The sequence below is a fragment of the Mustela lutreola genome, chromosome 13 (assembly GCF_030435805.1).
Source record: "Mustela lutreola isolate mMusLut2 chromosome 13, mMusLut2.pri, whole genome shotgun sequence".
Taxonomy (NCBI): domain Eukaryota; kingdom Metazoa; phylum Chordata; class Mammalia; order Carnivora; family Mustelidae; genus Mustela; species Mustela lutreola.
In genome coordinates, this window is record NC_081302.1 from 788,076 (window position 1) to 815,573 (window position 27,498).

The 27,498-nt window shown below is 66.5% G+C and overlaps 2 protein-coding genes and 1 long non-coding RNA gene across 21 annotated transcripts in view; 1 reads left to right on the forward strand and 2 right to left on the reverse strand.

Moving 5' to 3' along the window:
- Positions 1 to 3,029: 3,029 nt before the first annotated feature.
- Positions 3,030 to 13,084, reverse strand: F7 (coagulation factor VII). Of its 5 annotated transcripts, none has more exons than XM_059144753.1 (8): positions 12,976 to 13,084; positions 10,743 to 10,903; positions 8,683 to 8,707; positions 8,499 to 8,612; positions 6,801 to 6,941; positions 6,000 to 6,178; positions 4,158 to 4,281; positions 3,030 to 3,677 (listed from the first exon to the last, which is right to left on the reverse strand). In XM_059144753.1, the coding sequence occupies exons 1-8, from the start codon at positions 13,043 to 13,045 to the stop codon at positions 3,082 to 3,084; spliced, it is 1,410 nt and encodes a 469-aa protein (XP_059000736.1). In that variant the 5' UTR covers positions 13,046 to 13,084; the 3' UTR covers positions 3,030 to 3,081. The 5 variants fall into 5 exon arrangements, with proteins under 5 accessions (XP_059000736.1, XP_059000737.1, XP_059000738.1 ...); XM_059144754.1 differs by having other exon boundaries at positions 6,000 to 6,109; positions 12,976 to 13,083; XM_059144755.1 differs by lacking the exons at positions 8,683 to 8,707; positions 10,743 to 10,903 and having other exon boundaries at positions 12,976 to 13,077.
- A 191-nt stretch (positions 13,085 to 13,275) lies between these two features.
- On the forward strand, positions 13,276 to 15,754 carry LOC131814081 (uncharacterized). Of its 2 annotated transcripts, none has more exons than XR_009347120.1 (2): positions 13,276 to 13,446; positions 15,274 to 15,754. It is a non-coding gene; the product is annotated as an uncharacterized LOC131814081 (long non-coding RNA). The 2 variants fall into 2 exon arrangements; XR_009347121.1 differs by lacking the exon at positions 13,276 to 13,446 and adding an exon at positions 13,854 to 14,784.
- MCF2L (MCF.2 cell line derived transforming sequence like) overlaps positions 15,640 to 27,498 on the reverse strand; it is a 127,038-nt gene continuing 115,179 nt past the window's right edge. For 8 of the 14 annotated variants that reach the window (XM_059144741.1, XM_059144749.1, XM_059144746.1 and 5 more), the window contains 12 exons: positions 26,786 to 26,911; positions 25,736 to 25,957; positions 25,454 to 25,546; positions 24,408 to 24,486; positions 24,202 to 24,268; positions 23,329 to 23,447; positions 23,086 to 23,178; positions 21,901 to 21,975; positions 18,683 to 18,801; positions 17,586 to 17,698; positions 17,382 to 17,485; positions 15,640 to 17,270 (listed from right to left, as the gene is read on the reverse strand). In XM_059144741.1, the coding sequence (XP_059000724.1) occupies positions 17,185 to 17,270; positions 17,382 to 17,485; positions 17,586 to 17,698; positions 18,683 to 18,801; positions 21,901 to 21,975; positions 23,086 to 23,178; positions 23,329 to 23,447; positions 24,202 to 24,268; positions 24,408 to 24,486; positions 25,454 to 25,546; positions 25,736 to 25,957; positions 26,786 to 26,911 (1,296 nt within the window). In that variant the 3' untranslated portion in view covers positions 15,640 to 17,184. Of the gene's footprint in view, positions 17,271 to 17,381; positions 17,486 to 17,581; positions 17,699 to 18,682; positions 18,802 to 21,900; positions 21,976 to 23,085; positions 23,179 to 23,328; positions 23,448 to 24,201; positions 24,269 to 24,407; positions 24,487 to 25,453; positions 25,547 to 25,735; positions 25,958 to 26,785; positions 26,912 to 27,498 lie in introns of those variants that run through there. The other 6 variants (XR_009347119.1, XM_059144739.1, XM_059144740.1 and 3 more) reach the window with 6 other exon arrangements.

Here is a 27,498-nt window from a genome sequence, read left to right on the forward strand (position 1 = left end):
CAGCTGGTGGCCTTTCTCTTATCACTGCTTCCTGATTGGAGCCTGGGCTGCAAGGGGGCTGGGGGCAGGTGACCCCGCGGGCTGGGGCCACCCTGTCGCTGGGGCCCAGGGAGGTCCCGGGAGTTCATCCTCGTCACTTGTGGCCCCCAGGGGGCACGGGGACTGTAAGGAGACGATGAGCGTCATTCCTAGCTTCCAGATGTTCCGTCCGCTCTGGGTTCATCCTTAAGAGTGTGACGAGAGCCGAGTGTCATTGCCCGTCTGTCCTCTGGGTGTAGACGGTCAGCTGTGGCCGCCTGACGCCCACGTGGGCCTCGAACCGGGACCGGCTCATGGCCTCTGTCTCTAGGTGGTGTCCACAGTGCACAGAGCCCCAAGGGGGTCCTGGTCCCCATTCCGCCTGCACATCAGGCTGGTCCCCTTCCCCCCAAGTCCAAGGGCTCCAAGGGGCAGGCGTGTGCGTCTGGGCCATGGGCTCCTGCACACACAGACTTCGGGGAGGACCTCCCCTGCCCACCGCAGCCCGTGCCAGTCAGATGAGTCAGCCCGAGCTCTCCGCCCAGGCACCAAGCTGTGGAGGCACCTGCAGGCATGCAGGCGGGCGGGGGGGCCCGGCTCCTGACCGGGGCTTCGCCTTGCACACCCTCCAGGGGGGCCTCACAGCACATCTGCTTCTCTCTCACAGCAAGGCCTGTCTGGCCACCGGGAGGGGACATGAGGACCAGCTACCCCCCGGCCTGTCCACAGCCCCTCGGGAGGCACCCGACGAGCCCACTGCCCGCAGTACGTGGGGGCCTCCCCTGCTTGGCTTTCACCCTGGGGTGGTCCCACACCAGGGGCTCATGCCCTGGGGACACACGGCAGCACCTCAACAGCTCAGGTCTGTGCCCATGGGAAGCAGCTCAGCCCACGGTGGTCAGGCTGGGGAGGGAGGTGCGCAGGCTGCACACTGGGTAAAGGGCCCCTTGATGGGGGGGTGGGGGGTGGGGAAGAGACAGGGAGAGAGACAGGGAGAGACAGAGACAGGGAGAGATAGAGAGACAGAGACTGAGACCGGGGCAGAGATGGGCAGAGAGGGACAGAGACAAGGAGAGAGAGGGTCAGAGACAGAGACTGAGACAGAGACAGGGCCAGAGAGGGCAAGAGACCACCGTGCACCACAGCGCCCGGGACGCCTGATGCATTCTGCACATGGCGAGTGGCCACCGATGCCCATGGTCGCCCGGACGTCAGCCTCACTCTGTGTGTGTCTGCCGGCTCCTGCTCTGTCCCAGGGTCTGCAGCGGTGTCGGGCACACAGCAAGTGCTCAGCAAACTGGACAGACTGAAGGCGCCAGGGCCAGGGCCGGTCTGCGGGGCCATGGCCGCTCCATGCAGAACCAGGGCCCCGGAGAGCCTGCCGGGGTGACACAGCCTGTCTCTATGTGTGCGATGTGGTCCCTGGTGCGTTCCACGTGCTGGGAGACCGGGTCTGGGGTGACACCCTCCCTGTCCCCAGCCCCCGGGGGACGCTTGAGGACGTGAGACCCATGCGCGGAAGAGGGAGGTGGGGGTAGCCGGCCATGTGTGGGCACGTTGGGTGGGCTCGACTTCAGTGATTGTCCGTTGTCGCTGGCTACCCGTGCCGTGGCAGCTCTGTGAAGCGGGGCCCGCACCCCCCACCGATGGCCGGGGAGACCGAGGCAGAGCCAGCAGCCCAGGATCCCTTTTAGCCCTGTGTGCGTCTGGATGGGCTGACGGGCTACCCCGGGAGCTCCCTTTTCTTACGCCGGAGGCTGAGCTCCCCTCCGCGTCCGCAGCCCGAGCCGCGCATCGGAGGACGCCAGAGGCCGGCGGACGGGCTTCCCCGGCGTGACGTGACCGAGCCCTCCCAGGAGCCTCCTTTCCCGTGCCCGGGACCCGTCCTGGTGACTAGTCAGGGCTCCCATTCGCAGACCGGGAGCCGCAGCTCCGAGCGGGAAAGCGGCTTGGCCACGCGCCGGGGGCAGAGCCGGTCTGGGACAATGTGGCACACGCCCACCTCCCGAGCCCCAGCGATGTCTGCCTCTGGGGACAGAGGACGGTCTCTGTCCTCACAGCTCTGTGCTGCCATTCTGAGTGGCCAAGGACGCCATGTAAGGAAGGCGCGTGCCCCGGTAACACCCTGACAGACCAGGTGACAGACCCAGTGGCTACAGCGTGTCGCCCCTGGTCCTCCCTGCACGGAACACGGCTTGACCACTCAGCCCCGCGGGTTCTGGTGCCTGATCATACCGCTGCTGAGCCCTGGTGGTGCTCCAGGGACCGTCCCCCAGGTGTGTCCCAAGAGGGGGCTGGCACCCATGGGCTGTGTTCTTCCCCCTCAGTGCCTTCGGGGGCCCCGCTGCTGCGTCAGCTGCCCCCACGGACGGGTTCTTTCTCAGTCCACAGCCAGTGCAACTGGAGGCTGAGCAGGTCCCACTCTGAACGGCTGATAATACGTCACTGGGTTCTTCCCCCGGTCGGGTGCACGGGGTGGGACCGAGGACCTGGTGCTCCCTGGGCCTCTCTCGGAGGACTGTCATCGGCCTCGTCGGGAGCAGAACACCCAGTCCTGTGGGGTTTGGGGAACGCTCAGGGTCCTCTTGGATTCGAAAACCAGCCTCCACGGAGGAAGGATCATCGCCAGGGCGCTGTGAGCCGGAGAGCAAGACCGGCTCTGGGACAAGCGCCAGGGTCTCGGCGGGGTGCGCGCGGGCACACCATGGAGGGCGGGCAGCCCCAATGTGCGCACAGGGCTGCGCCATTACCATCATATGACAGAAGCTACGTGTACAGAAAGATCCGGAAGGCTAGCCACCGAAGTGAACGTGCTTCCAGAACATGACAGAGCGGACACGTCGTCCAAGAGAAAGGCCCGGACGGTAAACGGCGGCCCCCGGGCAGCAACCCACACTGACATGTGCACCGCAAGGGCCGCCAGGCGCGCGAGGCCCTCCAGAAGCAGCGCGGCCGTCCCCCCGCCCCCGTCTCCCCCACTCCCCCCCAGGAAGTGCAGGGGTGTTTCTGGATTCGAGGGAGAGGCAGGCAACAGCTTTATTCCCGGGGGGCGCTGGGCCGGGGCTAGGGCAGCGGGGCCCGGAGAAGGCCTCGCAGGGTTGTGTTGGTGTTCATGAGCCTGTGCAGCCACTCGATGTACCGGGACACCCTGGTGTACACCCCGAAGTGGCCCTCGGCCGCACAGCCCTCCCCCCAGCTGACAATGCCCGTCAGGTACCAGGTGCCCTGGAACTTGGTGGCGTGCGGGCCCCCGCTGTCCCCCTGGCAGGCGTCCTTGCTCCCGTCCAGGTAGCCAGCGCAGAACATGTTCTCGGTGACAGCGGGCAAGCCCTCCCACTGGCGCGACTGCTCCTGGCAGTCCTGGGTCATCACGCGGGGCACGTCGATGGCCATGAGCTGCACGGCCGTGGCGCCCCTGTGCAGCAGCTGGCCCCAGCCGCTGACGGTCGAGAAGCGGACGGAGGCCAGTGTCCTCTCGGAGAAGCTCTTCTCGGGCAGACATAGGGGCACCACGTGGTCTGTGAAAGTCACGGGCCTGTTCAGCTGCAGCAGAGCAATGTCGTGGTTTGTCTTGCCGGGGACGAACTTGTCGGGGATGAAGACCCGGGCCACGCGCCGCACCTGCTCCTCGCCCTCTTGCTCGCGGAGGTCATGCTCCCCTGCGGGGGACCAGCTGCGCTCATGCCTGCCCTGCGTCCAGCCCTGGCCAGCGGGAGCGGCTGCCCCCGATGGCCACCCGCAGGCTCTGGTCGGGGTGTGAACGGGGTGATTCTGGGCTGCTGAGGGCGCAGGAGGCGGGGCTGCGGGGCCAGACCGCTGCTGGCGGGTGAGGAGGGGCGCCCGATGGCCTCTGTGTCTCCAGACCCTTCTCAGTGTCCTATGCCCACTGGGCGGAAGGCACCTGCTGTGGCCCAAGTGACCTTGGGGACTCTTGGCCCAAGCGAGATGGGACTCGACCATGCCATCCGGGACTTGACATGAGTGGGACAGAGGCTGCGGCACCGTGGTTGCAGTGGGACCCAGGGCCCTGCAGTCTGCCCAGACACGCTGGTCTGGTCTGGCTGTGGAAGCCGGTCCCAGTCACACATTCCTCTCCAGGTGTGTGTGTGTTGGGTTGGGTTGGGGGGCACCGAACCTACCCAAGACCACCGTCAGGTTTCTCCAGTTCTTCCGGGTTTCGAAGCAGTGCGCGGCGGAGACCACCCAGGCAGCGTCGAGCAGGGTTCCCCCGCATAGCAGCACCCCATCCACCATCAGGATAGCCTGGACGGGCACCACACAGAGGTCATGTCTCCATCACGCTTCCCCGGGGACCCGCCTGCCCAGCGAGTGGCAGCCACAGAGAGCTCGTGGACACCTCAGGAGAGCCTGACCATGGGACGCGGCGGCTGGTGCCCCAGCCTGCCCAGTATCACCCCCCAAGCTGGACCTGGCACCCCGGTCCACAGAGGCCGGCCCAGGGTCGCGCTCCCGGGCACGCGGGAAAAAAGGCCGCAAGCTGACCGAGCCAGGTGCTCGGCGTGCAGGTAGCTCCCCGTAAGTGCTTCCTGTCCTTTGTCCCGGAAGCAAGGAGTGTCCCTGAGCGACGAGCGGACAGACACCTTCCCTGTGCGGGCTTTTCCACGGCGACGGAAGGAGCCAGTCTCTGGCTGGCCGGCCTGTGGACGGGGACGAGCAGGAGGGCCAGAGGGAGGCCTGGCTGTGGGCGAGGCAGGCCGCTGTGTGCTCTGGTGAGGCGGCCGCCAGGAGGAAAGAGGCCAGACGTGGGCCCAGCGCGCCGGAGGCCTAATGTCCCAAGTGTGGACGGCAGGACCGAGGTTGCCAGGACCTGCCCCCTCCTCCCTTGAGCCAGCAGCTGCTGGGCCCCTCAGAGAACCGTCTCCTGAGCCGGGGGACAACAGTGGGCTGTGGATCGGTGGCACAGCCCTGCCCGCTGAAGGCAGGATGCCGGCACCTGAAAACAGCCAGCCAGGCCGACCGCGGCTCTGTGCTGCCCCCGGGACAGCGGGGTCTGGGGCGGCTGTTCCAACTGCCCCTGGGCCTGAGTCTCAATGGGCCTCAGTTTCCCCCCAGTAACATGGGGGAGGCGGCCGTCTCTCCTGGGGGAGGGGGTGAATGGTACTGAGGGGTCCCGGGTGGGAGCACGTGCTGGCTTCAGCCCCAGGACGGCCGTCCCTGGGTCTCTCGGACCGGAACACAGAAACCCACCCTCTTGGGCCTGCCCTGCCTCCCAGAGACACCGCCGACTCCGTGGAACCCGTCTGGCCCGTCCGGGTGTGTCCCGCTCACAGTGTCCCTCTGAACACCAAACACGGGACTCTGCCCGGCTGAGGAGAGGGCCCTGGCCCCACGCAGGCTGCCGGCCCACCCCTGGGAGGTGGGATGGGGCGGGGGCGGGCCCTGAGCTCCTGGGGCTGCAGCAGAGCCGGGCACTGGCTGCTCCAAACCCGCCTTGGTGCCACCGGTGGGCCTGACGAGGTTCCCACACGTCGAACACTCTGGGACAGTTTATGTCGCTGTCCCCACATGGAGGGTCCTGAGGACCCCGGGGTGAGACTCAGACCCCTGAGTGGGTACATCCCGCCCTTGCGAGGTGGGGATTTGGGCCCAGGGAGCCTGGGGGCCGGCGGCTCTGTATCTCCAGCAGGAAGCAGGCCCACAGGCGGCCCCAGGCTCCTGGCCATTGGCGCGCATGCCTGCTGGACGGCAGGGCGCACTCGAGAATCCCGGCTTCCAAAGCCGGTGGGGGTGGGGCTTGGGCTGCGTTCAACCCCCGCTTTAGCATCTGTCCCGGAGGCCTCGGTTCCCTCGTCTGTGGAGACCAGTGAGGCCAGCAGCCCCGAGCCAGAGCTGAGCTGACATCCGGACGGACAGAGGGGAGTGGGTAGGTGTGGGCTTCAGAACGAGGGGCAAGTGCCCTGCCCCAGCAGGGGTCCAGCGGCTGATCGCCTGCTGTCCCGTGAAGGGCCTCAGAGTCTCACCTGCCAAGGACACTCCCCTTTGGGGCACACCCTGCCACCCACGATGCGGCCTTGGGCGTTGCTGCCGTTTCTCTTCTCCAGGACAGGGATCTTCCCACACGGGTACTCCACTGCAGGAAGCAAGACGTCGGCCGGGGCTTCATGCCTGATGATGAGCTGGTGAGGGCTGGGCTCCGGGGCTGCCCGGGGAAGGGCCACCCTTGCGGGAGCTCCTGCGGGAACGGAGGTCCCTCCCTCTGCAAGCTGGGCTCTGCTCACTCCCCAGGGGAATGACAGGCTGCCTTCCTGACGGAGGAGGCTGACCGGCCCTTGCCCGGTGGCACTGCCGTTTGGGGCACGCTCAGAGCTTTCCATCTCCCCAGTAAGGTCCCGGGGCCGGAGGAGGGACGGTTTAGCGCAGTGGCCCAACTTTAGGCTCTAGCCTGGCTGGGGTCCACCTTGCTCTGGACAGACAGGCCTCTGGTGCCCCCGCTCCTGGAACTTAGTTTGAGACCGGTTCCCTCACAGTGCTTGCCTTCAGGAAGACCCGGATGCTGGACCGAGCCGTGGTGGAGCTGGGAGCCGGGCCCGTGACGGGGCAGGTGGAGCCTCCCGCTACTCCCCCCGCAAACAGGCAGGCGGCCTGGGCCCTCCAGGGAGCTGCGCCCGGGCTCTGTCCTGCCCATGGCTGCTGCAGCCAGCTCCCCAGGTGATGTAGAAGGTACGTCTCTCACCAGACGGCTGTGGCCGTGCAGGAACAGGGGCTGCTCCTCGGGAACGAGCAGGACACAGCCCTGCAGCTGGCCCCTGAGGACCCATTACCTGTGGGCGCGCAGGACACCCCGTCGTCTTGGAGCGTGTACCCCTCGTGGCAGCGGCAGGAGCGCCCGCCCTCGGCACGGTCACTGCAGTACTGCTCACAGCCTCCGTTCTCGTTCACGCAGACCAGCAGGTCCTTCTTGTCTGAGGACGGAAGGGGACACACTGAGTGGGACCTCAGCGGGTCGGGGGAAGCCAGCCCTCATTCAGCACTGGCCGTGGTGCTTCGCCGATGCGGCAGAGACAGCCAGGGACCTGCTGGCCCTGCGCTTTCATCCAAGGGGTGACCCAGGGCTGGGCGTGGTCCTGCGTCTGAGCAGCTTAATCAGCCGGCTCGGAGGACTGACCCGTGGGGTCTCTGGGCCGCACCCCCTAGCCCCTGGTGGGAACCGAGGATGACCCAGGGAAAGCAAGTCTCTTGGGGAGAGTGAAAGTGTCCACTGAGAGGGGAGACCTGCTGGCAAGAGGCCCCGCGGAGGAGATGGTTTGACAGCCGGGCCCTGCTGCTCCTGTGAGCTGGCCGGGGCTGACCACTGGCGCAGACAGATGGGGATGAGGAACATTCCTTCTGACTCTGAAGGGCAGTGCTATAGTGCAGGCGACACAGGTCGCTCACGGTGTCTGTCCAGGACCCCAGCAGGAAGGCCGGGCCGGGAAGTGAGTTCACACCAGGGCTCCTAAACATCATCATCCCAGGGGAGTCACACGAGGGCTCCTGAGCCTCATGGTCCTGAGGGACCTACGCTAGGGACCCTGACCCTCACGGTCCCGGGGGACTCACAGAGGGGATCCTGAGCACAAAAGGCCGGGCAGAGACATGGAGGTTTTCTAGCCCGATAACTGGCCTCTGGTTTGCTTAGAGCATTAGGTGGATGAGGCCCAGGAGAAGGGCTGTGTGTGTAGCAACGTATGTTTGTGTGATCAAGGATTAAATTCACCCAAAGAGCTCCCCGGAGGCGACCTCCACACCCTGGCTGGTTAATTTGGATATTTTTAATTTAATCTGCCTGATAAGAATGTAGCTTCCCTGGGGGCCTCGGGCCACACTGGGTGGTCTAACAATGTGACTCATGGTGGGGTCTTGGGCCACATGGTGTCCCCTCCACCTCTGGAGGGGCTTGAGACTAAGGTCAGCCACGTCTCCAGGACCGAGCCGAATCCAGTCTCTAGATGCAGAGGCTCAGTGCGGTTCCTGGGGGTGGTGGTGACATTCCCTAAGTCTCGTCACCTGTTGTTCTTGGAGAACGAAAGGATGTCCACGAGACCCCGCTGGGCGAGGACCGTGGGAAGCCCAGACCTGCCCCCCTGCTGACTTTATTTTGTACCCTCGCACTGTCACAAGCTGTAATTTCGAGTCGGTCAGCCTAGAGCCACGTCTACGCGCCCTCTCGGCCAACCGGGGATCCTGAGACAGGCCGGCCTGAGGTACCGCCGACCTCTGCTCGGGTGCTCGAAAGGCGAAAACCACCTCACACTTCCGCCACAGCAGCAAGGGCGGATGTGGGTTCCCAGCTCGCGCGGAAGCGGCCCGCGGCGGAGCCCACCCTGCGCACCCCCTGCGCTCTCCCGGCAGGTCCGCCTCTGGGGTGCTGGGAGCGCAGGCGGTGTGGGGTCCCCGGAAGCGGCCGGGTGACCCCGAGGCTCTCCCGCCAGCAGGGACCGGGCCGCGCGCGCCGGCCTGCAAACTCTGGGGCTCCTCACTTGTCTCACAGTTGCGGCCCTGGAAGCTGTCGGGGCAGAAGCAGATGTAGGACTGGAGCTGGTCTTCGCAGGAGCCTCCGTTCCGGCACGGGTTCGAGGCGCACTGGTCCCCGTCTGTGGAGGGCCTCGGTGTTGGTGTGCTGAGGAGGGGCTGGCGGGGGCCACGGGCCGCGCGGCGACTCACCGGTGTAAGAAAGCCAGAACTGCTCCTGGGGAGCAAGGAGGCCGCGGCGTGAGGCGCCCGCCGGCCCGAACCTGTACGGCCCACGGGACGCGCCGGGCTGGGCGGGACCGCGCGGGGCTCTGGAGGCCTTTCCTTTGGGGACGAGGGGAGGTTTCCAGGGGAGCCAAGTCGTTCCTAACCCTGTGCCCTCCTCCCCTGATCGCTGCGGCCACGGAGGCCTCACGTTTTCCTTTCCTACTTCTGAGCGCCTGTCCCCGCTCTGCCACCTCCGAGACGGGACCACGGGGCAGGACGTGTGCTCTGAGCCGCCGTGTCCTCCTCGGGTGCCGAGGGCGGGGGCAGGAACGGCCGCCGCGTGCAAAGGCTCCGTGACCGGTTCCCGAGGAATCTCCGGGCCAAGCGACCGGACACCCACGGGCCGTGTGTCAGGGTCACACGGACGAGTGCGGCAGAAGCCCAGCAGCGCACAGGTGCAGAGGGACCGTCCTCCGGGGGCCTCCTGGGGCCCCGGTAGCCTCACTGGCTGGGAGTGCACGGCAGACCGCATCGTTCTGTGTCGCCTCAGCAGGAGGTAGACGCGTGCGTCCGAGCGTGAGTGTAGACGCGTGTGTGCGAGCGTGTGTGTAGACGCGTGCGTGCAAGCGTGAGTGCAGACGCATGCGTGCGAACGTGAGTGTAGACGCGTGCGTACGAGCGAGTGTAGACGCGTGCGTGCGAGCGTGAGTGCAGACGCGTGCGTGCGAGCGTGAGTGTAGATGCGTGCGTGCGAGCGTGAGTGTAGACACATGAGTGCGAGCGAGTGTAGACGCGTGCGTGCGAGCGAGTGTAGACGCGTGCGTACGAGCGAGTGTAGACGCGTGCGTGCGAGCGTGAATGTAGACAAGTGCGTGCGAGCGTGAATGTAGACGCGTGCGTGCGAGCGTGAGTGTAGACGCGTGAGTGCGAGCGTGAGTGTAGACGCGTGCGTGCGAGCGAGTGTAGACGCGTGCGTGTGAGCGTGCGTGTGAGTGAGTGTAGACGCCTGAGTGAGCGTGAGTGTAGACGCGTGCGTGCGAGCAAGTGTAGACGCGTGCGTGTGAGCGTGCGTGTGAGTGAGTGTAGACGCCTGAGTGAGCGTGAGTGTAGACGCGTGTGTGCGAGCGTGTGTGTAGACGCGTGCGTGCAAGCGTGAGTGCAGACGCATGCGTGCGAACGTGAGTGTAGACGCGTGCGTACGAGCCAGTGTAGACGCGTGCGTGCGAGCGTGAGTGCAGACGCGTGCGTGCGAGCGTGAGTGTAGACGCGTGCGTGCGAGCGTGAGTGTAGACGCGTGCATGCGAGCGTGAGTGTAGACACATGAGTGCGAGCGAGTGTGGACGCGTGCGTGCGAGCGAGTGTAGACGCGTGCGTGCGAGCGACGGGAGTGCCCCGGGCGCGGGCGATGTGTCCCGCGAGCGTGAGGTGAGTGTCCCGAGCGTGTCTCCGCACTAGCTGAGGAGCTGAGGGAACGGGAGGGCGGCGCGCGCGTGTGGAGGCGCCCGCACACCCGGTCTCCGCATAGCTGTGCCCTGAGGCGGCGGCGGGGGAGGACCGCGTGGGCGTCGGGGCCACCCCGGGAGGCGAGGGGCGCACGGAGCGAGCCTGCCGCCCTGCGTTGTGTGATGCGGGGCCGGGCTCGCGCGGCCAGGGCGGGGGGCGCCTGGGGGGTCCGCGGGGCGCGCGCGGCCGGGGCGGGGGGGTCGCCTGGGGGTCCGCGGGGCGCGCGCGGCCGGGGCGGGGGATCGCCTGGGGGTCCGCGGGGGCGCGCGCGGCCGGGGCGGGGGGGTCGCCTGGGGGTCCGCGGGGCGCGCGCGGCCGGGGCGGGGGGTCGCCTGGGGGTCCGCGGGGGCGCGCGCGGCCGGGGCGGGGCGCCTGGGGGTCCGCGGGGGCGCGCGCGGCCGGGGCGGGGGGTCGCCTGGGGGTCCGCGGGGGCGCGCGCGGCCGGGGCGGGGGGTCGCCTGGGGGTCCGCGGGGCGCGCGCGGCCGGGGCGGGGGGTCGCCTGGGGGTCCGCGGGGACGCGCGGCCGGGGCGGGGCACTCACGGCGCGCCGCGCGTCCCGGAAGATCTCGCGGGCCTCCTCCAGCGAGCAGCGCTCCTCGCGGCACTCCCTCTCCAGCGAGCCGGGCCGCAGCTCCTCCAGGAACGCGTTGGCGCGCCTCGGCCTGTGCAGGACGCCGTGGGCCGCCCTCGGCCTGAGGAACACTGGCCCGCGGGGCCGTGAGCGCGGGAGCCGCCGCGCCGCGCGCCCCCGACTCCGGCTGCCGGGCACGAGCGTCGGGCGCCGCGCCCCCAGCCCCGCCCCCCCCCCCGCCGCTCCCCGCGCTCGCTCCCGCCCCGCGCTCGCTCCCGCGACTGCCCGCCGCGTCCCCGCGTCCCCGCGCCGCGCTCCCGAGACGAGGCCGAGCGCGGACCCGCCGACTCGCGTGAGGCGGGAACGTGCCGAGGCGCCGCGGGCTGCGGGGTCCGTCGCTCGTCAGCTGACACCGTGCGGGGCGCGGCGGCGCGGGGGCCCGTGGGGGCGGGCGGCGAGTGCGGGGACGCCGGCGGGGTCGTGCGGGACGGAGGGGGCGCGGGGGCAGCGGCCGCGGCGACGGGCGTCTCCGGAGACCCGCTCAGCCCGCGCCCGGCCCCTCCCCGGCGGCCCCGAGCTCCCGCGCGTCCACCCCGCGCCGCGTGACCCCAGCCCCCCCGCAGGCCCGTCCCTCGCCTTCCACGGAGGGGCCGCGGCCACCGGAAGCAAAGGCCGCCCGGGGCGGCTGCTCGGGAGCGGCGCCGGCTCGTGGCCTTCCTTGGTGGTGGGAGGCCCGCTGACCCCGACGGCCCCCGACGGCCCCGCGAGCGAAGTCGGGCCGTCGGGGGCCGCGCCCCCGCTTCGGCCCCTCCAACCGCCGGACGCTGCGCGTGCGCCCGAGCCCCGGCCTCTAGGGCCACCTCCTTGCCGGCCAGGGGACCCGCGGGCACAGCCGCCCCCGCCCGGCCCCGCCGCCTGCGCTTCCGTCCGCGTGGTCTCGGGAGTGTCCGCCGGTCGCCAGAGCCGGACCGCGCCGCCCTGCGCGGGGACCCTGGCTCACGAGCGCGTGCGGCGTGGACGCTCCGGGGCTCAGCTGCGGCCTCCTGCCAGCCTCCTCCGGGGGCCCCGCGAGCTGCTCGCAGGTAGCTGCCCCCCATTTTCCTAGGGGGCCCGGGCGGGTGGGCTCAGGGCTCGCGAAGGCCCCTCGGCGCCTCGTGTGCAGCTGAGATTTCCTCATGACACCTTGGCGGACATGCAGACCATGTCGTCCTGAGGACCCGGTGGTGGGGACGCGGACACTGGCCACAACCGGGCAGACCCCGAGGCCGAGGCTGGGACACCCCCGGAACCCTCCCGGACATGCCGGCACCCCCAGGCTGGGCTGTGGGGGAGCAAAGCCAGGGCTGAGCCAGAGGGAAACCGAGTCCCAGAGGGGCGGTGAGTGCGGCCGGAAGACCCACAGACTTGGCTTCCGGAAGGAAGGGCCCTGTGCGTCCCATCGGGGTCCTGGGAGGGGACGGGCAGGGGGGCCGGGGCAGCTCCCGGTGCAGGCTGAGGGGCCGCGTCTCTCAGGACGACGACCTCGCTCTGCGCTTGTGTGTTCCTGGGGAGCCTGGTCTGGGAGGATGCGTTGACGGGAACTCAAGACCTCGTGGGGTCGGGGTTCCCACCGGCTGGAGGTGCCCAGAGCGGGATCAGCCCCGCGCGACCCGCGGAGGACAGCGGATGTGCCCAGACAGGCCTCCAGAACCAGAGGCAAGTCTGACAACCGTGGGGAATCCGCGAAAGCCGGGCAGCGAGGGGACGGCCCTGGCCAGCACGGTCTTCCCGCCCCGAGGAAGGACGAGACAGCCCTGCCCTCCCTGCCGCCGTCGTGCTGTCCCTCGGGTGCCCGCAGGAATCGGGCTGGCTCTGTCCCACCCGGGCTAGCGGCTGGCATGGGACAGTGGCTGCCCGTGTCACCACCTCAGCCACCAGCCGTCCTGGCAAGCCTCCGTGGGATCCTCTGTCTCCGTGTTCAGCCCCTTCGTGCCGTGGTGGCGGGAGGGTGACTGTGGTCACGGCTGTGTCCCCACCCCATCCCTGGCACCAGCTGACCGAAGAGCAGGAGAGCAGAGCGGGAGGGGGCATCCCACCTGGCACCCCTGAGCCAGGCTCCCGGGTGCAGATCCCATGGGAGCCCCGGGAGCAGCAGGGGGACGCAGAGGCCAGCGGCCCGACAGCCCTTCACATGGCTTGCAGGGGCCCCTCCACCCCGACATACCTGTGGCCAGGGAGCCCTGCAGGCCCAGGAGAAGGCAGAGGAGGGCCAGCTCGCCCGCCTGGGAAACCATGCTGAGACCTGTGGGGTCACGCAGTCTGTGGACATTCCAGGAGTGGGGGGGCGGGCAAAGTCCTGACCTCTGAGCTCCGCAGCGGGTGGGGGAGGGAGGACCGGCCTCCCAAGCGCAGGGGCGGGGCGGTGCCAGGTCCCTCGGCGCAGCCGTGTCTGCAAAGAGGGGGCCCCCACGCGGAGACAGCGGTGGTGGACGTGTGTCGACCACGTGCACCTAAATGCTCTTGGGAGCCCTGAAGCCCCGGCACTTAGCACGGCAGCCAGACTCAGCACGTGGAAAGCCGCGCCGCGGTAGTAGCTCCGGGGAGAGCAGAGATCTGGGTGTGGACGTCCGTATTGCCAGGAGGGCTGCCGCGGACACCGACGCAGGGCTCTCAGCCGGGGGGCCCCGCTTCCCGGGTGAGCCGCAGAGCCTTGTGGAGCAGGAGGGGGGGCTCCCGCCATCCTGGGCCCAGGCCACCCGCCGAGTGACCCTCCATCCAGGGTTGGCAGAAGGGGCGGCTTTTCCCGGATGTCAGGCTTCCCTTGCCGAGTGGGGCCGTCCTGGGCCCCCGGCACTGTCGGTTACCCTAAGACTGACACGGCCACCCGGCCTCCAGCGGCGTGGGCCCCGTCCTCGGCAAAATGGCAGACGCCGGGCGCCAGCAGGGCTCATCTCTGGGTGGGAGCGCACGGCCCTGCTCTTTGCCACGGGGCCCCAGCTCGAACTCCTGAGGGGAAGTTCCCCAGGGACGACAGGTTTCTGGCTGTGACTTTCAGCAGCTGCTTGGGAATTTTTTTTTTTTTTTTTTTTTTTTTTTTGCTTGGGAATTTGTTCTTGGTGGAGGAGGGACCGGGCCCTTTCGGCAGGCACCGGAGCGGGGCCTTCTTGGGGGCGGGGTCCCCCGGGGGCCCCAGACGCAGCAGCCACTCTCAAGTGAGACTCCTGGGTGTCCCGACTCCATTTCCACCCAGCACGAGAACGGGTTCCTTCCTACGTCTGCGTTACCAAATTGGGCTGCTATGTCCTCTGGGAAGTGGAGGGGCTGTGGGTCCTGGGCTGGGTCCTGGGCTGCTGCATGAACAGCAGCTGTGACCCGGGTCTCAGAGGCCGCAGGCCGAGGTGGGTGGAGTGCCCCAGGCACGCTCCCTCGGGCCCAGAAGCTGCCTGCCGTAGACCGAGCTAGGGCCTTCCCGGACTCCTGGGGGCCTGGCTGGGGGTCACTGGGACTCCCACACCGGGAATCTGTCCTCTGACAGCTCTGGAGGCCACAGGTCCTGGAGCAAGGGGTTTGCGGCAGGGCCTGGTTCTCTGCAGGCTCAGCGGGGGACCTGCCCCTTCCAGCCGGGGGCTCTGGGGAGCCTGCAGACATCGCACTCCAGCCCCAGCCTCGGTCCGCACAGGGTCTCCTGGTTGTGCGTCCACCCCCCTCTCCTTACAGAGACGCCATCCATCCTTGGATCGGGGCCTGCGTGGGGTCACCCATCTAGCCAGTTACGGCTGTGACGGTTCTGCTTGCGGGAGAGGCTGCGCTCGGGGCTGCCGGGCGGGTACAAACACAGGGAGCTCTCTCACTCTGGTGCCCGTGTGCCTCGAGCAGCTCGGGGCCTGGGGCTGTTCTTGGAGCAGCGTGAGCAGCGTCTGGCTGTGGACTCGGGCCGACCGGCCGGGAGGGGCAGCAAAGGGACGCTCCTTCTCCGACTGCCCAAAGCCGTGGGGAACAGGTTTTCACGGACAGCACCTGCCAGGCAGCAGAGGTCCGTGTGGATTTGGGACACACACTGGAGCCCTCAGGCCCATGGCTGGTGTGGGTCCTCAGGGGAGTTCGGGACAGCAGAGGGCAGCGGGGGGTGGCCTTCGGTCCATGAAAGACAGTCGAGTGCAGGCAAATGGCCGTTCTACCCCAGGCCCACGCGGCGAGCGAGGCAAAACGGGGCCGCTAGCTGGAGGAGGCTGTCCGCGCAGCCCCGTGTGCTGTCTGGCACCAGAGGGCTGGGCTCAGGGAGCAGGACCCCGCCTGCACCCTTCGCTCATGGCCACACGGTCCGCTGTCTGAGACAGGCCCACAACAGCACAGGGGTGGGTCTTAGACTGGCACCTGGCCCGTGGGTCTGAGGAGGGGCTCCCGGGGGGGTCAGTGCTTGCGACATCTCTGCTCTGGTCTCTGCTCCTAACCCTTGAGTGATTGGGTTGTACCGCGTCTCTTAGCAATGACCCATTGCATCTGATTTGGTCCCTCCGAACAGGTTGGCGTAGCGAGATCTGGTGTGTGGGTGAGCGCAGCGTGGCCTGGCCTCCGTGCTCCCTGCTGTGGGTCACGCCTCCCTTCCCCCACCCCCCACCCGGACCCTGCCTGGCTCAGAAGTCACCACTTGGACTCTCGTTCCAAAGCGGTGATTTCCCATGTCCTCTGTTACCTTTACTCGGTCAACACAGTATGCGTGCTATTTCCGTCATTTCTTGACAAAATGCAGCGTGTGGGTCACCGTCTGGGTCGCACTCACGGGCGGCCACGTTTCCCGTGGGAGCTCGCGGTGCTGCGTGGACCAGTGTGAGCGCGATGCGCGTGTGGGGCGGGCGGAGTTCTGAGCTTTTACAGACGAAGGCAGACAGCGAGAGGGGCTGGTATTTATTCAAACTCCATACAGTAAAGAACTCTGAGTTTTAAATTTCACTTACATCAGCAGAAAAAAAAAAAAAAAAAAAAGACCTGGAACGAAACAAGAAGCAGTGACGGGAACAGGAGGTTTTAAAGTGCCTTAACGAAGAGAGGACCCCAGCGTGGTGATGCCGCCGAGGTGGCCGGGGTGGGGGGGGGGCTCCGGCTGAGCAGCCCACGGAGGAAACCATCAGACACGGCCCGTCCCACGCCTAGACGCCAAGGAAGGCCACGGAGACACATGGAGGTCGGCCACCAGGGGCCTCACGGGCGGCGGGTGCGGGGCTCAGGGAGGGTTGTGCGGGACAGTTTCCAGCGCGTCCCTGACCCGGGACCCCTACGTACACACATGCACACAGAAAACTATCCGCCCCCAGCACATACAGACTGTGTTTCCAAAGAACAGAATTTGTTTCTGAAACAAAAAGGTAAAACAGAAGTGTTTTCTTTCGGGTCCTGCCTGGGCTTCAGTAACGGACTCCTTGCGTTTCCGAGTTCAGGGGGTTGACTGAGCGCGGGAGGTGGCCACGGAGGCCTGCAGAGGCTCGCGGTTTCCCCGAGGCCCGTGTGGGGACTGCTTCACACAGTACCCAGCAAAACCACACTTCGCTGATTCTTTAAAAACAATAAAAAATTCCAATTCTGTGAAGCTAGTTAAAAAAATCAAGTCCCCCCCCCCCCTTTCTTTTTGGTAGAAAAGAAGCTAAATATTTTAACTTAGAGTTTAAATTTTCTTTTGAAAATTAACTTACACAGATAAGGATGTCTCCGTGGTTTCTACTGCTGTTTGTAGAAACACTGCTGGATTTTACCAGGGGCCTGTTCCCAGGTGGGTTTGGGGGGCTCCGGTCCCCCTGAGAGCCCCAGATCTCCCAGCAGTACAAACAACGTGCTGTTCTGTAAACCCCGGTAACAGAAAATACTTTTATATCAAATACAGTATCAAATTGTCATTTCATGTAAACACAGTGATTCCTGGTAAAGATTAGTGGCCAGAGTACCACAAAAAATGGCCATGGACTTAATCCCTGCTTTAAAAAAAACTTGTAAAAGACAAAACAGTCACCCCACCACGCTGCTGGGTCAGTGCACTCGCCTCTCCCACCACACATTTGCTCCTGCTGGAGGCACCGGACCAGCAATGCCGGGACACACTGAGCGGCCAGGACCGGCTCCTGGCAACGGCCTGGCGCCCTCCGTCCGTCCTGGTTTTCCCGGAAAGCTCGGTGCACTTTGGTCTTCCCATGCACCTGGCTTCTGCACCGTCTGCGGGGCTGGTCCCGGTGTGGAGGCTGGAGGGCAGACTTCCAGAACCTTCTCTCTGCAGCCCCTGCATCTGCACCTCGGAGCTCCATGGGCAGCGGGCGGCTCCTCGGTGGGGTCTTGGCAGGATCCTCATTCCCCAGGGTCTTAGAGCACCGTCCCCTCACCAAACTAAGCAAGCCCAAGCAAAGGAAAACTTAGAGGCTCGCAGGCTGCTGTCCTGCACGGCCCGGCGCTACCCCTGGAGCTCTGAGAGGGGGGCCCCACAGCTCTCGCCGCAGCTGGAAGAGGCACTCAGCAGGGTGGACCCCGCACTGGACTCTGCGGGAAAACCAGGCGAGAACGGCTGCGGCTTTGAACCTGCACGCTCCCGCGTACGGCTGCGGAACCCCGCGGGCTCGGGGAGTGACCCGCACGGGGCAGGGGTCTTACCTGAGCTGCTCAGGCACTGAGCTGAGCCGGATGTGCAGAGGAGCGAGGCCAGGCTGCTGGCCGGCACCCAGCTTTCCTTGCTGGAGGTCAGGTTCCTGACATACCTGAGAAGGCGTGGGCCGGTCAGGGCTCCAGCTGTGTGCCCCCCACCTGCCCTGGGGGGTCTTGGGCCGGACCCCTCCCTGCCCCTTGCAGGCATCTTACCAAAGGCCCTCGTCACCCTCCTGTACCACCTCCACCACGTCCCCACTTCTCACGGCAAACGCGTCAGGGCTTCCCTTTTCGTCGCCCAGCACGACCGTGTACTTTCCTGGAACCTGGGGTCAGAGGACACAGCAGGTCAAACAGCACAGTCTGCAGCCCCCACACTGAGCAGGCAGGGGCCTAGGTGGGCGTCCAGCGCCCAACAGGAGAAGGAACACGAGCATTTCACGAGGGCCCTGCTGTTTGTGGGGCTTCTGATGGAACTGTCACCTTAAATGGGGAAGAGCTGGTCATAGGATATGTCAAGTCTCTCACTGCGACCATGTTAAAAACCCAACTAACCTCCAAAGTGCCCCTGACTCACACCTGGTGGTCTCACCTCACGGCAGCACCACCTACTCCAGCCGGCCTCAAACACTCCAGAGGCATCCCTCAGCCCCAGGACATTTGCATGTGCCGTTCCCTCTTCCTTGGCTCCCACGTGAAAGGCAGCCATGCCCACCTAACATGCCCTGTATTTTACCACCTTTTTCTTTGCCTCCCTGTGAGAGTGGACACTTGTGTATTTGTCCTCTGCTATGTGTTTGGTGTCCAGATGGCCTGGAACCCAGTGTACACTCAACCCGTTCACGTGGACAAAGCTCTGCTGTGTGGAGCCCTGGGGCGTGGCCCAGGGCAGTGCTAAGCGTGTACTGTCTGTCGGTGTGACCCTGACTCTGATAATTCACATGTAAATGGCTTCCCCTTGCCACTCGTGGGAAAGAAAGGGCCTGTGGAGAACCAGGATCCGCCCTTGGTCAGCTGAGTTCTCTGAAAAGCACGGGAGAGCCGTGTGCGCAGCGTTGCAGACGCTCCCAAGGGTATTCCCCTTCTCTGGCGAGCAGATCAGGTGTGTGTGCTGTTTGCGTTCTGGGGAAGCCCGTCTGCCGCGGGTCTGGTGGTGCAGGACGAGGGTGGGCACGTAGCCACAGCGAGCCCTGGCGGCCAGGAGTCCCCCCACCCAGCAGCCACGGGAGCCACGGCACGTGGTCATGCTCTGGGGTTTTCCCACCTGGGTCCCTGGGGCTGGGCCGACGGCCCAGGGGCCCCAAGATTACCAGCTTCCTGGGCCCCACTCTGCCTTCCTCCTCTGCGTCTGAGGAATTAATCAGCTCTTCAGCACTGGACCAGCCGTCGTCCTCAGGGGCTTCCGAGGGCTGAGAGGTTTTGGTCCAACCTGAGGGAGAGCAGACTCCAGTGAGGGCCACCTTCCAACACAAGCCTGCCTGAAGGGGGTCTGCATAGTTCCCGCGACCCCATCCCATGCACCCGGAGGGGTCTGCTCCCTCCCCAGGAGCTGGCCACACGGCGGACTCCGGAATGATGCTGACACGCGTGCCTCAGTTGTCCTTGTCCGGGGAGACAGGGCCCAGAGCACCTGCTTCCGTTGCCCGGCCAGCCCAGGGGAAGCGACGAGCCCAGCCCCTCGGGGAGGTGATCCCAGGCTCTGCCGTGATGCTCCTGCCTGTGGCCCTGGGGCACACAGCCCGAAGGGCCACCAGCTGAGATGCCACAATCCATCCATGCTGGAGCGAGCGCCAACAAAGGGAAGGAGTTGGCAGTTCGACCCGGAGCCTGCGACACCCGTCAGACGGCCTGAAGGCCCGCTCCCGACCAGCCGCAGAGGGCGCAGCGCAGGCCCTGCATGAGGTCAGGTGCCGTGACTCTCTCTGGACCGGCCAGCAGGCGCCGCACACAGACCCGAGTCACGCCTCTGCGAGGCTGGGGTGCCTTTCCTGGCCCCTGGCAGGAGCTCTGGCCACAGAACGTGGCTGGGCCAGCACATGGGGGCAGAGCTCCCCAGGGTCTTCCTGATACGCGCACGTACCCCTCAGCAGGGTTTGCCCCGCCGTGCAGCCCCAGAGACCGACACCCGCATGTCCCATGTGCAGGAAATGTCAGGGAGAAAGTGAGCAAGTTGGGGGGAGACGAGACGACAGCTTCCGGTTCTGAACACAGTAACGTGGCAGGCGGGAGCCCCTCCTGGGGCCTGAGGACCACGGACACCGCCTGGGTCGGTGGCACAGGGGCAGGAGGCCAGCGGGTCCGGGAGGGAAGATAGCTCGCTGGCTGTGGGCTTGGCGTGCCAGTTCCAGATCCCAGGTGGCCTGGCAGGAAGTGTGCTTTCCCTGAGGACAAGGGCTCACCCCCCTCTGTGAGGCAGGGGTGCACAGGCACAGGTGGCCAGACAGGCCCGTCCCTGCGGCCTGTGGTGTTTCCAGTTGGCCATGAGACGCTTCTGCTAAAGGGACACTAGGACTCTTATCTCCTGTAGAGGGGAGCTGGGCCCTGGGGCTCCCCGTCAGCCAGCAGAGCTGGGCCTGGAAGGAGAGTGTGGGAGGCACAGAGGCCCCTGTGTCCCGGGACCCCATGCCACAGCAGGAGGCCTGGCGCCAGAGAGCCCGCGAGCCTGGCCTTCTCAGGGCTGGGCCACAGGTCAAATGGCAGGGGCTGGCATGTGTGCGGGAATGGGGCACTGGGGTTTTCCGCTGCAAACCACCCAGCCGTGTGTGCCTGGCTCGTTTGGGGTGTGCACAGGGTGCCAAGGGCAGAAAAGGCACAGGCAGGGGAGCCTGGGGGTCCTGGTGCCAGGCAGCCTGGCTGGGGGTCTCCGGCTTCAGCCCACCGCCGGACGCGGGGCTCCTGGCCACAGAGGACAGACACATGTCTGAGGACAGTGAGCACAGAAAGGCAGAGACTGTTCTGCAGGGAGACTCCTACAGGTGGGACGGCCATGTGGCCCACGGACTGCCGAGCGACGGGACACTCCCTTCGCTGCCCTTGGGTGCCGCGGAGAAGGGAGGGTTTTGTAGGCACAGAGCTGAGGGGGTGGCCCGCGGGGATCCCTCAGCCCCGAAGCATCTGGAGGAAGGTTCCCTACCAGCCTCGAGCTGCATCTCTGCTTTAAAAACCTTGTGACCGGGGCATTAGGGAGGTACTGATGCCCAACGCACCCGAGGCACCGATGGGGGCCGAGGAGACCCATGTCCGGGACCCGGACGGCACCCCTGGACCTACACAGACGTTGGCGAGTTTGTGGGACATTATGCTAATGTGACCATGAACACGGTCCCCTCGATTCTCTCCAAGATAGTCCCTGACATTGACACCGAGGAAAATGATGGGCAGATGAAGCTTCTCGGGCAGCAAGCGTGTAAGCATTTGCGAGAGCGACCAGGACACCCGTGGCTCACTGTATGGGGAGTGGAGTGGGGGACTGGGGGGGGGTCACATCTTTGGGGACCTTATGAAGCCGCCTCCTCTTCCTGTCACAGGTGAGAAGACATAACTTGGCTGACAGGCGGTAGGAGCCGTGGGTGACTGTCCCCCGGCGGGCTCAAGCCCTTTCACCAGCTTCTGTATGAGGGACATCAGCCAGGGGATGCTCTGACGTCTCCAGGACTTAAGTGGAAAATGAAGCCGTCAACGGAGAAGTGAGCCCTGTCCCAGGCTGGGGACCTCAGAGGTAGCCCCTGGGCACTGCCCACCCACGTGCGGACTGTGGGAAGCCGCCAGCCTCCGAGCCGTGATGTGGGGGCAGGCACAGAGCTGCTGCCTGGGTCTCGGGCACACCGATTTGTGCTCGAGGCCGAGTGTGCTGGGTGACCCCTGGGGGATCCTGGGGGCATGTTGGGAACTTTCATAATTGTTGGAAAATTCACTTTGTTAATCTCTCACTGCAAACTTCAGACCCTCGGCCTGGGCTGGGGGGAGGGTCTTTGGGTTTTGGGGGGACATGCTTTACCCTCGTGATAAGAGGGAGCAAAATCTAGCAGCCCAAGGTCCGGTATGGAGCTCGGCCCCACCTGTCCGCACAGCCCATCGTCCTCCCACGACATGGGGGCCGGCAAGAGGCCGGCGGCGGCTTGGTTCTGCGTTTCCACCGAGAAGCCTGGGACAGCTGGTGATGCGGGGGAGAGGCCGGCGCGGCAGGCGCCCAAGGACGGGGTGCCCCACAGCCAGCACGATGGCGGGAACGGCCGAGCCCAACTGGCGCGCCGGCCAGGCGTTGGTGGCCTCTTGCTGGGTGCCTGGCTGGTTCTGCAGGTTCTGGGCAGACCCGGTGGGAGTGCGAGGGGGAACCTGAGAACCCGAGAGCCGTCATCGCGCAACCTGTCGCCAGGGCGTCATGCTTTTGGAGAAAGCAGTGAATTTGCTCCTGCCCGGAGGACCTGTCTTGTTCTGTGTCACCAGTGACGAATGCGGGCGAGACAGTGTCCCTAACCAAAAGGGCACAGGGAGGTCCAGCTACGTCCGGGAGGTGGGGCCACTCTACCTCGTACACCAAAAGGCGTGGGGTCGCTCTTCACTTCGTGTCGCTTAGCTTTTTTGTCGGGGCTGGTAGGAGACGCTGCAGGAGGAGCAAGAGGGACAAATGCAGAGAGCGCGTGTGAGGGGCTGCGTGCGGGGGGGCGGGGGCGCGCGGGTGCGGGTGCGCGCGTGAGGGGCTGCGTGCGGGCGCGGGGGTGCGGGGGCGCGCGTGAGGGGCTGCGTGCGGGCGCGGGGGTGCGGGGGCGCGGGGGTGCGGGGGCGCGCGTGAGGGGCTGCGTGCGGGCGCGGGGGTGCGGGGGCGCGCGTGAGGGGCTGCGTGCGGGCGCGGGGGTGCGGGGGCGCGCGTGAGGGGCTGCGTGCGGGCGCGGGGGTGCGGGGGCGCGGGGGTGCGGGGGCGCGCGTGAGGGGCTGCGTGCGGGCGCGGGGGCTGCGTGCGGGCGTGCGGGCGCGGGGGCGCGCGTGAGGGGCTGCGTGCGGGCGCGGGGGTGCGGGGGCGCGGGGCGGTGCTCATGCTGGATGCGACACGGGTGGCTGGCGGGCTCGTCCCATGGGGCGAGCGTAGCTTCCTGTGAACCGAATGGAGCTGGCGTGGGGGGGGTCCCTCATGCCGGGGACGGGAGAGGCCCGGACGCAGAGGAGGCGAGCGGACGGCCGTCTGGGGCCGCGGGCAGGGAGGCTCACGTGGGGGGCCCCTTGCCATCAGCAAGATTAGCGCCTGAATGTGTCCCTCCTTTTTAAAAAAAGTTTGAGGCCAACTTAGCACTATTTTATAAATTACAACAAAAACACGAACAGAGCCCTCGGCACAGCTCAGCACCACGCTGCTCCGGAAGGCCACCGGCTCTTGGACGTGTCCACGCGAGGGACCCCCTGCGCCTCCCGTGCACCAGCGGCCACCCCTCGGAGATGGGCCACAGCAGCAGGAGCGCGGTGCAGAAGGTGACCCCGCGGGAGGTACCGTTCCTGAGCGAGGAAAAGCCGCTTCCACCCTTTCCCACCTGAGGCCCCGCGGAGAGCGCTCCGGCCGCGTGCGCCACGGACACAGACACACGACGCCGGTCAGGACGCGCGGTCCACTGGGAGAGGCCGCGGCCGCCCCCCCGGATGAGCACCACACGAATGAATGACAGACACGCCACCACGGTGAGCGACACGGCCACAGCACGGGTTTCAGGCGGGCGCCTTTTACCTTTCTGACCCTTGAGGTTAGGAAAGCCCTGCAGGGTAAAGCGCTTTCTGGAAAGCGCGGAGCTTTCAGAGGTGGAGCTGGGCACCGAGTCATCTACGCAGGGAGAGAGAGGGCGGTGTGGGGCGGCCGAGTGGGCTGCGGCGCTTCCCTGGGGCGCGGCTGCCGGGAGGACCGTCCTGGCCCTGCAGGCAGCATTGCGCGTCCTGGACACGCCGGCTCGCGGCTCGCGGCGCGGACACCCACCTCGGCCCTTCTCTGGCGGCTTCAGTAGTGACGTGGGGCTCACATAGCCTTCCAGGCTCAGGGGGTCGGTCTTCCTTTCCTCCAACTTCTTGATGTTTCTCATGGTCCCTTTCGAAGGACTAATGACGTCACACACGCACCGGAAACAGAAGCAGAATGTTGCAGGTCGGTTTTCCAAGCCCCTCCTGAGGCTCCGAGGCAGAGGCCGACCTGGGGTCCCATCGGGCCCTTCAGCCCCTCTGGGTTCCCCGGAGCGGGACCCAACGAGAGCAAACACACACGCGGGGCGTGAGCAAGGAGGCGGTTCTCTGAGTTGGGGAGACGGACTTTCTCTTTTCAAACCATCGTTGGGGGAGTATTTGCTTGGACTGGGTCCTGTCCCACCAACCATCACAGGTGGCTTATGGGAGAAACGGGAGAAACAGAGTCACAGAGCCGCTTGGAAGGCGTGCAGTGACCAAGGAAAGCCAAGGGCAGGAAAGGCCGGCGAGCCGGCGCGAGGCCGGTGCGTCCGGCATGGGTCTGCGCCTCGGCCCCCGACGTCCGGGTCCTTGTCTGAGGCGCCACCGTCACGGAAACGTGGTGGCTGTCACCTTCCCCAGCAGCACGTGCTGCGCTGACTGTACCAAGAAACAACTAACAGTCGGAAAACAGAGATGGCAGGAGCCGGCCTGCACCCGAGGTGGGGCCGGAGACCCCGTCCCTGAGGCTGGCCCACGGGGATGGACCCCCAGCACACAAGGCCGGAGGACACTCCAGGGCCTGCAGGCAAACCCAGAGTGACCCAAAACCCCAGGAGGAGGTTCGGGTCACCAGCCGCATGAACACAGCGGTGCGTGCAGACCCCTGTGCCAACGGGCGTGGGCCCCTCACCTGGTGCCGGGCGGCGCGGGCAGAGGCAGGCTCTGGGACTGCTCCAGCGCACGGTGCTGGCTGGCTTCTGCAGGGAGGGACACAGAAGCGCGTGACCGACTTCACCTGTGAGGCCGCAGCCCCGCCGGGAGCCCTGGGTGTGGGGGTTGCCTTGGCTGTGTGCAGAAGTGCACCGGAGCCCGGCTGGGAGCCGCCGCGGCTGCTACCTCTGCAGGCCTGCAGCTGGCTGGTCAGCACCTTGCGGATCTCGCTCACCCACGCAGCCTTGACTTCGGGGGTCGGTGCCTGTGCAGGAAGGAAGGCCAGGACATGAGGACGCACGTTCCCCAAAGACACTGCTCTGCCTTTGACTCTCAAAGCTCCTATGGGCCACCCTGGGAGTGGACAGCGGGGCCACTGCCCCGGAGAAAGGAGGGGGCAGTGGGTGGTGCCCTTGCCTCCGGCCTGTGGGCCATGCAGGTGGTGGGCCGGCTGCCCGGCCCCCCCCACTTCACAGCCTCGCTGGCATCACCTGACTTGGTGAACAAGACCAAAGACCCAGCACAGACCGCCCCCTGCAAGCATGCTTCTCCAGAAGTGGCCCGTGGCATCGTTTTGTGACAAGGAAGATGGGCGCCTGACACTCCGAAGTGGACTTTAAGCTAAAGAGGGGCGGGCTGGGGCCTGCCTCGGCACAGGCATGTGGCCAGAGGGCAGAGACAGCCCAGCTCTGGAGACGCGGCCTGCGGAAAGCCAGAGCATCGGCCGCCACCCCCGCAGCTTCCGGGGGCCAGTGTCCAAGCTGGAGCTGGGTGCCATTGCCGCGGGCTGCTGTGCTAGTATGCGCGCCAGGACAGGCTGCCATGGCCACCACATCCCGCGTCTGAGTGTGGGGGGCCCCTGGAAGGGGCCTATCCCATGTGCTGGCCAACCCCATCCCAGGGCCCAGGGACTGGGGGTCACATGGGCTCAGGGAGCTCTCACAGCCCTAGCACCCCCTGCCCTCACCGGCACGCGGGGGCTGGAAGGACCAGGACAAGCCGGTCACGTGTATAACACGGCCCAGGCTAGTCACACCCCCTGAGCCCGTGTCCCCGGGCATGCCTTTCACGCACCCTAACTGTGGGTTCCCCGTGCTTTCTCCTGGGTCCGGCTTAGGGAGGCCCTGCACGGCCTCTGGGAGATAAAGCGCCACGGGAGCTTCCAGACACCTGCCCCCACCAGAGAGGCCGGCACGCCCCCGCCGCCTGGCGCTGGGGCAGGCGGGCCCTACCTGTACGATGTACACCTCCTCCCGGCCGTTGCACCAGATCTCAAACTTCCTCACGTCGCCCTTCACGCTCTCCGTGATGCCGACGGCCGCCATCTGACCGCGGGAGCAGGGGACAGGCGTTCGTCGTGTGCGGGACGGGAGCGCGCCCTCCCGTCGATGAAGGGGTCAGGGCGTCGTGCCGACGCAGGGAGTGGCTCGGGGCGAGGGCAGAGGATGCGGGGGTCCCGCCCCCCCCACCCCCCCGTCACGGGCAGCGCGGCGGCGGCTGCGGGAGCCACTCACGTTCAGGGACTGCTTGTAGCTGTAGGACGGGGCCTTCTCATAGCCCTCGCCGCTCTCCTCTCTCCTCTTGCAGAACAGCACGGCCTTCTCGTGCAGGAAGAGGTGCCGCTGCATGGGTTTGAACCTGGCCAGGTCCTTCACCTTGGAGTGGCCCTTCTTGTGGTCTGTCCAGACGCTGAAGGAGCCCTGCATCAGCAGCTTCCCCAGCTCGCTCAGGTTCCCCTGCGCCCGGAACGAATGTGGGGCCTTATACGCCCGCAGCCGAGGAGACGCGCCCGCCTCGGAGGGCTGCGTCCCGTGGGACCCCGCTGCGGACGCTCGGGGAAAGGCAGAACCGTGGGGGTGGGTGAGGGGTCGGGGGTGGCTCGGGGCCGGGGGAGGGGCAAAGGGCGGACACGGGTCTTCCAGCAGTGAAACTCCTCTTTCCGAGCCTGTGCCCGTGCGTACGGGGCCTTTAGCAACTGTCCAAACCCACCGGAGGCACACCCTGGGCCTGGGGGGCATGGTGGGCCAGCGAAGGCTCATCCCTGTGACAAAGGCCCCACCTGCTGGGCGTGGGGACATGGGGGGCTGTGCTGGGGGCACAGGGGCTTGTGAGCTGTCCTTTGCCTTCCCTTATTCTGCCGGAAATCCAACACAGCTCTAAAGAGAAAGCCTGTTATATTCAAAAAAGAGGGTGGGCTCAAGTGGACAAGAGAGGCGACAAAATGAGTGAGCTGACCTAAGTCGGGGACACAAGGGAAAAACAGAGTCTGCTCTTCACACCCGCGTGTCCCCTGTCCCCAACCCACAAGTGGCAGCGAAACCAGACCAGCCCTGAGTCCAACGCCCTTGGGGCTCCCGAGCGGACGTGCAGCTCGGCGGGCTGAAGTCTCCCCAGCGCCCTGGGCTCGGGGGCACACTCCAAGCTGGACATCCATTCGCCCCGAGCTGCCCCCGACACCCATCAGAACCGGGCTCTTGCCCGCCCACAGGGACGCACACGCACAGGGAGCTGCGGCACGGCTCCGCACGGTCCGCAGCCCGGTGGCGGCGCGCAGAGGCCCTTACGTCATAGCCAGTGACGGCAATCAGGTGCATGGAGTCGTTGACGGTCTTGAGGACGCCCAGGATGGAGCTCAGGGCCTCCTGCAGGTGCTCGGCCCCTGCACAGCTCCTGCTGTATTTCAGCATCTCCTGGGGGACGCGGGCACCGTCACATGCCGCGGAAACACGGGACTCCCGCTCCGGCCCCGCGTGGACCCTCGGGACGTAGAGTGTGGCTCCCTGTGTGGCCAGGGAGGCCCAGGAGCCACCCCCTGTGCCCTGCCTGTCCCAATGGTCCTGCCTGTGCCGCAGTTGGGACGCCCCAGCCAGGCGCTCGGACGGGTCTCCCTGCGTCTCCCTCTCCTAGACCTGCCTCTCCTTCCTTTCCACGCAGACCCCTTTGCCCCAGACCCACGACGGCTAAAGGCGTCTGCACGTCCCCTGGCGTGTGTACGCAGACCCGACGAGGCCACTGGACATGGGTGGCCTCGTGGGGAGGCCCACGTGAGGGGCGCAGTGGGGTGTGTGTGGACATGTCTGGAGCCCATGCTCCATGGGACAGGGTCGGCCTGACCACCTCTGGATCCTGTGACCCCCCAACAGTGGCCGGTGCACAGTAGGTGCTCCACAAAGGCCTGCAAAAAGCCCGGGTCCTCGCAGGGCGGAGGGGGGGGGTTTGCTGTGCTGGGACTACGGCCCTCAGAGGCTAAGGAGGCCACGGGCAGGGAGCGGGGACA